The 8919-nt window shown below is 39.0% G+C and overlaps 1 protein-coding gene across 4 annotated transcripts in view; it reads right to left on the bottom strand.

The window, feature by feature from the left end:
- Positions 1-387: 387 nt before the first annotated feature.
- Positions 388-8919, bottom strand: part of PAX3 (paired box 3) — a 95797-nt gene continuing 87265 nt past the window's right edge. For 2 of the 4 annotated variants that reach the window (XM_032637549.1, XM_032637550.1), the window contains exons 8-9: positions 2439-2685; positions 388-1943 (exon numbers count right to left, since the gene is read on the bottom strand). In XM_032637549.1, coding sequence (XP_032493440.1) covers positions 1909-1943; positions 2439-2685 — 282 coding nt within the window. In that variant the 3' untranslated portion in view covers positions 388-1908. The remainder of the gene's footprint in view (positions 1944-2438; positions 2686-8919) is intronic. The other 2 variants (XM_032637548.1, XM_032637551.1) reach the window with 2 other exon arrangements.

Below are 8919 nucleotides of genomic sequence, written 5' to 3'. Positions count from 1 at the left end.
AATTATTTCTAGGTAAAGAAATAAATTTAATAGTTAAAAAAATAAGTTAAAAAAACAGGGCTTCCCTCGTGGTGCAGTGGTTGAGAGTCCGCCTGCCGATGCAGCGGATGCGGGTTCGTGCCCCGGTCCGGGAAGATCCCCCATGCCGCGGAGCGGCTGAGCCCGTGAGCCGTGGCCGCTGAGCCTGCGCGTCCGGAGCCTGTGCTCCGCAACGGGAGAGGCCGCAACAGTGAGAGGCCCGCATACCGCAAAAAATAAATTAATTAAAAATAAATAAATAAATAAAAGGCATTAGATTAGAAGTGAAGTGTATGCTTTGTTGGTTCCCCATTTCCAAGTTTTTATTAATACTGCGTTCACCAGTTCCCCCAAAAAAGCAGTGTTGGGCAAGTTTTCATAAACTGTTTATTCATTATAATAGTAAATATTTACTGCACTTTTTACAGGAAAGACATTTTTACAACACATTGTTGTTGGCTGAGGCTGCAACACGAAGATAACGCTTCTCTTGATCCACCACCCCCTAACACCAACGTAGGAACTAAACTCAGTACTATGTCTAGTCTCACTAACTCACTACGTCATAGTTCTTAACTCTAAAAGGAATGTAATTGTGCCTACCTCGTTCATGGTTCCAAGAATAGAAAGAAATAAATAAACACTGCATTCCACCTTCCTGTTCCTCTTAACATCTCAAAAAACAAATTTATGACATTCTAAAAGTCACCACACAAACGTATGTAAACCTCAGTTTCCTATCATCTTTCAATTTCCAGGTATTATTGTATAATTTAAAAGTACATGACAGCCACATGGACATTTCTGGTGTTGCCCTGCCTTTTCATAGAAAGAGAAGAATGTAAACGAAGTCATTTTAAAAGCATTATCTCAAACATGGTCTCTAATCAAAAGGAGCGAGCGGGTATTGGTTGTCCAGCAAATGGCAAACATCACTGCATTCTACCACAATGAATCCATGGGCTGCAAAATAAAAGCACCTGCAAAAATATAGTTCTGATCTGTTTTCCATGGCCCTGGCCAATGCCAAAGCACCCGTGAGGTACACAGTATTGCACACTGATAATGAAAAGCAGCTGTGGGAATGCACATCACTCTCCACCACGCCCTCCCCCCGCCCAGGTTGGCTTCCAAATGAAACTAAAATTGGGAAGATGTCACACACCTCTCCCACACTGAGAAAGAAAACAAGCTTTTCTTCTGTTCCCCCATATCCTGTTAGCAAGACGTGTCCATCCAGGACATGTATTGGCAACTGAATTACAGATGAGGATAAGATAACAAATAATTTATTTGGGAGGTCCTTTACATCTAGTCTAACTTCCTAAAAATGGTGGCATTTATTTTTATTATCCATTTCCAGTGTGTAAAAAGGTCAAGGATTCCTCCGTTCCTGCTTCATGGAGCCGAGCAGTTTTAAGGTTGTAGAAGTGTCAGCATTGGACATCGAACTTGTTATACTTTATTCTCCGACTATAATTTCAGAACATTCTGCTTGCCCAAACCAGTCAAGATAAATCACACACACACACACACACACACACACGCACGCACGCGCACGCACACGCACACAAATGGAATGTTTTAGCTCCTTGATCATCAGCACTAAAGAGTTGGGATATTTGATATGTAGCCATGTTAAATCATTTGCCTTAAAATGTTGCATTTGTCTTTTATTGTTCCGGATCTTCCTTTTCTCCCACTGCTTTTGTCCAACACGTTCAAAGAACTTGAAACCAACTACTGGAGAAAGAAAATCAATCATTCTCCCTTGTCTCCTGTCGAGGACTGCCCCCCAAGAGGGTGATTTTTTTTTTCTGAGAAGATTCTTCACGTCTAGGCTGTGGAGACCGGAAACAGGCCAGTTTAAGCTCCAAGTGGACAGTTCACTTATGCGATATCTGGCTTGAGATAATGAAAGGCACCTGTAAGGAAACACATGCAGCTTTTCAGGTCAGGCTGGGGACAATTTCACAGCAAGGGGCAAAATCAGCTACAGGCTGACAATGTCATATTTAATACCGAGGTATCAAAGGATCGAGACGAATATTTTTATTCCTAAGACAAGTTTGACAGAACTCTGTGTCCTTGGGATTATACCCCATATGATCCTTGAGCTGACCTCATTAAGAACATGTGTTTCTAATGCCAGAGGTTATTTCATTTTGGCCAACCCTTGTGTTTTACCTAGTGGCAATCAGCTTTCACGTCTCAGCAATTAATAACCGCAAGATGTTGCTGACATTGGTTAAGAAAATAATTATACTGGGAAGCCCTTGCTGGAACAACCAGCTGGCTTTGCCACAAAATTGATACCAGGATGGAAGGCTTAATCATGCTGGCAGCTCCCCTTTCTCAAGGAAGAGTTAAAGTGTCCACCCTTACAGGAGTAATTACCCCCTAGAAAGTCCAAGGCGTACTTTGTCCATACTGCCCATATTGGTAGCCTGTGACAGGGTCCATACTGTAGCCCGTGGTGCTATAGGTGGGTGGACAATAAGATTGAGAGGTTGGCAGACTGTCCAAGCTCTTCATATGGTCTAGTCTCTGACTGCAGCTGGCCGACACCGTCGTGGTAGGTTCCAGGCCCCCAGTGAGAGGCGAGAGCGCATAGTCGGTCTGGGGCTGATGGGGTACCCCACCGTGGTTGGTCAGGAGTCCCATTACCTAAAATAAACAGGCAGATTAGGAAGAAGTGAGAACGCAGGGAGGACCAGACCCTAGCCTGTAGCTGAAAGGATAACTGAAAAGGGCCAAGTTTCACTTCTTTGGAAATCTGCTGTTAAAGAGCTGTCCCGAAGACGGTGACCTCCATTCACAGTGGCAGAGATATTACATCATGCCCAGTGATAGCATCTGACTGCAGTTTCAGGAAGAAGGAGAGGGGGAAAGGGGAAGGAGGGTAGGGGAAGAAGGGAAAAGAAAAAGAAGGAAGGAGAGAGGGTGGGAGAGAGAGGACACCGTGCCCCTAGTGATAAAATCATACTGGAAATTCAAAGAAGGAGGGACACAGGGACAGAAGGTTGGAAGGAGGAAGAAATTATATCTGTTCGTGTCGAATAATGTTTAACCATGTATTACCAACTGGGAGTCTCACATGTCATTTTAAACAGGCATTTGCTTATATATTTTTTTAAGTTGAATCCAAATCAATTCTTTTTGTGTACTTTGAGATCTCTATGTCTTTTTCATAGAGTTCCCTCTCGCGAAAACTCCACTCTCCATTTTGGCCATCCTTCAGTAATCAGGAATTAGTACACCCTCCCTGATATTCCTTGCGTTTTCCTCATCCCTCTACTGTGTAATTAGTACTGGTCACCTACTTTGAATTATGAGAGCTCTGAGGGGAGTAATCTACCGATTTTCAAATCATCAGCACCTAACAGAGGGCGGGCACATATTAGGTACTGAATGAATGAATGAATGAATGAATGGTAAATGATTCCCCAAATAACTGCCCCCATTACCTAATCCTTTCATTTCTTCTCTAAACTAACATTTTCATAAGAAGCGCTTAAAAAAAAAGCCTGAAGTGCAAAACATGTTATAAAAAGTCTGCTCGGTTTTTTAAATAACCCTGGAGAGCAAGCGAACTTTTAAAAAACCAGAACTGTGATAACAGAACAACTTTCCGATTAGCACGGTGACAAGTTTCACAAACACAGGCTCGATGACCCTTACAACACCTTGTGATGGAAGCAAGTAGATAATTAATTTTGCATCCGGAAAACTGCCACCCAGGAGAGGAAGTGATTTTTCTGAACTTCATGCAAGTCAGTGGCAGGACTCAAAAAGCAATCAGCAGAAGAAATCAACTGCTGAGTGAAGAGCTTCCAGAAAATATCACCTGCTTACAAAGTATCACAATGCAGGGACCCACCACTGCACAGTATTTCCATCCTAGTCCTGTTGTATTTTAAGGACGTTTGAAGCATATGGAGATTAAAGTGTACAAATAAGAGCGAGATGAGAGGGCAGTAATGAAACTCAACCTGATTGTAGGTCTTGGGTATCCACCAAGGTAATGCAGGCCACAGGATCCTGGATGGAGGGGTACCAGCAAGGCAGGAGGGAGGGATGAATCTCGCATTCCAGAAAGCTTCCTAAATTAGATTCCAAAACCAGTGAGGCCACAATCCCCTTTGGGAAGGGTTTGCATAATCCTCAGAGCTAAACAAAATCTTCTTGAAATAAAGCTTTAAAACTGATCCATCTTCAATTAGCCCCAAAGACAAAAAAAAAAAAAGAAAAAGAGAAAACAAAACAGAATCTGTTCCACCTTCTATGGATTACCCTTTCTTCCTCCATTTTAACAAGCCATGATTCTCCTCACCATCCCACCCCCGGCTCCTCACCATCCCACCCCGGCAAGTCTCTATTCTCCCATTTCCTTGTCTCCCTTTCACTTGAGTTCTTCTATGCGTGAGCAGATGGAAGGCGGGCTGGTGTGGGGGAAAGCAACACAGTCTTACCGAAATTTTTTAAAGACAGTCCAAGGGATCAAAATTTTCTTGAGTTTGAGATTTTTCAAATCTCTAAAAATTACTTATATTCAAAAAAAAATCGTATGTTTCAGAGCATACTTTTGTTTTATTGGGCATTAGGGGAAAGTGAGAGTCACAGAGTAAAGTAAGAATAAGAGTCACAGCTAAAGGAGAATGAAAAGTCACCAGAACATGGGGCTCTCATACACTGCCGATTACAGTAAGTTAATTACTTCATTTTCTCATTTAAAAAACCTGAACGTAGCCCCAAATGCATTTATTTCCTGAATGTTCTTCCATCTATATATATATTTTTCTTTTTTGCCTTTCTTTGAGTTCATGTAGATGATTTTGCAGTATATACTTGGAAAATTCATAAATGTCAATTGATATACTAATTTATTAAATATTTTCTTTCAGCCCAAATTACGAACGTCTATTAGAAGAGAAGTCTTTAAAGTACAGGTTGTTCAGTGCCAAACACACTCCTTTCAAATCAGGAGTACCCCTCTGTGTACTGGTCTAATGGGCAAGAATGGACAAGGAAAATTAAAATATTAAAAATGTGATATTTTTAATGAAAGGGGGATTATGGCACAGGGCACAGATATTTTACTGTGTAAATAATCTGTGCTAAGTTTTTTTAAAAAGCACTTAGAAAAATCAACTTTGTAACTGTATAAATTCAAAGAAAAATATGCAGTGGTACTGGATAAAAAGGAAATATATTTTTAGTACTGTCCTTCATGAAGATACTTACTTGAAATTCTGTTAATGGTATATCTCTTTAAGGAAGAAATGGAATACTCTATCAGTCAGAGTTGAAGAGTAATAGAAGAATTTTATTCAAAACATGCACACTCTCCCATGAGCTATATGTACATTTTTGTGATAAACTTTTTTTAATCCTCTGCCATATATTTCTTGTTTGCATAACTTTGAAGGCCGCAATAATTCTGAACATGGGAGGAAAAAAACATGAAGATCCTAAAAGAGAAGAAATGAGTCCTTCCTAGAAGCAAAATTCAGCTGACGATGTTCACGCAGCAACTTTTTGCAGCTGTTGAATTAGAAAATACCTTAGGACAGGAAGACCTTGAAATACATTTGTTGGAGGATGGAGAACATACAGTACCATCTGCCAAGGCTGTATTCTAGGGCAAGAGAAAGACGGCTCCTTAAAGGTGCCAGGGCACAGTGTCCTAAAGACATCCCAGCTCATGATCCAGTCAGGAGGGATGGCTGCTGTGTGAATGGAATAAGAGGGATGCTTGATGGATCTTCGTGTCGCTATTATGACTGTCACACACCGGAAGCTCGTGACAGCTCCTGCTTTAGCAACTGCCCTTAGCTCAGCAGCCCAATACTTGCGGAAGCTAATGTGAGGAAATAAAGAGGACCAGAGACCTGTTATCTTGCTTAGAGACAGATATTCTCCCACGAGTTTTTCTTTCCACTGTGATGGTCACACATTGTAATCATGACTTCTTTCTCAAGAATTGGATGAGGATGGGAAAAGAAGCACTAATACTTCCCTACATTTGCTCTGAAATGGAAATTAATGAATAATGACAACTAACGCAATTTATTTCAATATTTCACACTGAGAAAACTTGAGAAATGTACATCGTTGTAACAGCTTCTTATTTAAAAATTAAAAGGGAAATCTGTGTTGGAAAAGAAAAATAACTATATCAATACAAAATGCATTACTTTCCCCTAACATAATTTAAAACCTCAAATCTCTATGGAAGGGTCCCATTACATTTTTATGTACATTTCTTTAAAAGCAATTTTGCTATTTAATGTGGTTCAAGGGAAACTATGGAAATTTCTTTCTGCTGCACAAAGTTGGTAAACAGACTTCTTAGAACTCCCCCAATATGGTCATGGAATGTCTTCCAGTCATATTTTCTTTTTAAGAATATTGTCAGGATCTCTTTCATATAAGCTTTTCCTACAGCAATTTGTAATTCAAAGCCTAAAATAAAATCTCCATTGGTTGCAAAGTGGGGGATTTTTCCTCATAAGCCATTAATAAGCTATTTCTATTACAGGGATGGCATTTTTGCCTGATTTTATTTTATTTTTTAATTTGAGGTAAGAGAAACACAATTGCCTGGTTTTCACAAACAATTTCACAGGAAGAGAAATAGACTCAGGGTTAATCAGTTCTGTCTACTGAACATCAATCACATTCTTATTAAATGTCAGATGAGAACAGGAACTGCAATGAACAGGAAAAGTTTTCCTTTTATAAAGATCTCTGTTCTGTCTCCTTGGGAATGGAGGTGGGAGGAGGATTTTTTTTTTTTTTTTTTTTTAACTTTTAGTTGAGTACAACTCTTAGGTGAGGCATCTGGAAAAAAATCTATTAAGTATATCAGTAAATTGTTACCTCCGAAACACTTCCCAGACACCGTTTCTAAATTGTTTTATGGCTAACCTTTAAAAACAAATTCAAGCCTTAGAGTCTTGAACTGGGACTTCTGCTGGTTCCTCAGTCATTCCCTTTATTAGAGACTTGGTTGAAGATCTTTTTAAGCTCATTCTCAAGTTTCAGAATTCCAAAGAAGTTGTTTATATCTTGATTGGAAGATTATATGGTTCAGGAAAAACTAACTCTTTACAATTGCTTCATGGCATATTTCTCTTGAATTAATTTTCCTATTGTAAGATTAAATATAAAAGATAAAAAACTATGAGTCAAGCTAAGATTTACATTTAAAACTATGTGTCTGGAAAATATCCATCTTGGCTTAAGTGTTATGATTTTGCCATCAGTTGAAAGTGCTCAGAGCTTATCAGAAATCTAAAATGATTTAGCAAATTATGGTGTACGTCTAGGCGCTTCTTTTTTTCCTTAGCAGGAATCCTGGTTCATGTCTTTATTTACGTTTTTGCTCTTAAGTAATCAGATGCTTTTCTGATTTAACATTTAATAATACACATTTAGTTGCATTTTAGAAAACCACTGTGAATTACAGCTTTGTATGACATAAAGGGTTTTTTTTTATAGCTTCTACACTTTTCTCAAAAGGCTAATGATGATAAACTTTTAAAATTTGGATATAATTTATTCCCACAACCAAACAAAAAATTCAAATGTTTATGCCCGTGTTTTTTTGCCGATACGGATACTACTGGAGTTATGTTATGCTTAAATATCAGTGACTGTATCTTTGAGGCTGTAACTAACCCTAAACTTGAACAGCAGAGACTTCCCTGAAAATGTTGTCTTCAGATTCAAATGCCTTGGGAATTATCCTGCAGTTGATTAGCATCTAAATAATTAGATTTTTTGGCCCTGTCTGTTTGAAAGCTGTAAGAGGGAAGTTGCCCGAAGGCAGAAGTTTCTAGCAAGGTAAGGATGGTGACCTTCTCACCCACCCAGAGTTACGGGAAGGGCATGGCTGACCTTTACCTAACCAGATAGAAAACCAGTGCATGTAAAATGTCCAGCTAAATACACACTTATTTTTTACTTTAATCCTTAGCTAACATTTTAAAGTAGCTATGTTTCACACATGATGCAAAAGTATGCGTGTCAGACAAGTGTGGTTCATATGGTGCGTATATTTCCAAGTTTTATTTGTAAAGACCACAGTGAGTACCTTCTCAGTTAAACTCTGTTATATGTGCTTTAATCTCCAGCTCTGTGACAAGTTACAGAATGACTTTTACTTTATTGATTCTTTAGAATACCTCTTTCTCAATAGACCTAAGCCGTCAAATGGGTAGCAATATTCTTTAGAGACTGATGACTAAAATATAAACCTAGGCAAAAAAATTAGCATAGAAATGGCTTGCCAGAGACACATATACATATACACATACAGAGTTTACTTCTAGACAATGATGAACAGTCATATCGTGTCCATCTATTATCAATAAAATAAAGCCCATTAAGAAAAAGCTCATTTCACCTAAATGAAAAAGTATGGCTCATACAGTTGGTATCTGACTATGTTACACCCACCATGGTCTGTAATAAAATTCTCATATGTTTTAATTCATTTACGCATGCCTGCATTTAATATGCTTTGTGACCATGTCTACAATTAATATGATTTATGAGAAAAGAACATGTGTGATATTGGGGGGGGTAGGGTGTAGCATACATATTTTTTCTTCTATGAATGAAAAATATAGCAAAATGGCTCAAGGAAAATTGTTGGCTGTTAGCATATTAAGATGGACTGACAGAGCCCTGAGTAAACTTGGGGGAGTTAATGATATCCTCTTATCTGACCCTGACACATTTGCAGCATGTAATTTACAGAAGCTCTGTCCAGGGAATCTTGACAAATGCTCCTAAGGATGTCAGGGCAATGTTCCATTCTAATGTAAAACAGATGTGGGTCAGATACCCTCATTCATCACTTAACACAGAGAGTCTCAAACTCTTTCTGAGAGG

This window comes from Phocoena sinus, chromosome 7 (assembly GCF_008692025.1).
Source record: "Phocoena sinus isolate mPhoSin1 chromosome 7, mPhoSin1.pri, whole genome shotgun sequence".
Classification (NCBI taxonomy): domain Eukaryota; kingdom Metazoa; phylum Chordata; class Mammalia; order Artiodactyla; family Phocoenidae; genus Phocoena; species Phocoena sinus.
The sequence above is the reverse complement of the archived record's forward strand: the minus strand, read 5'-3'. Positions and strand labels throughout refer to the sequence as shown.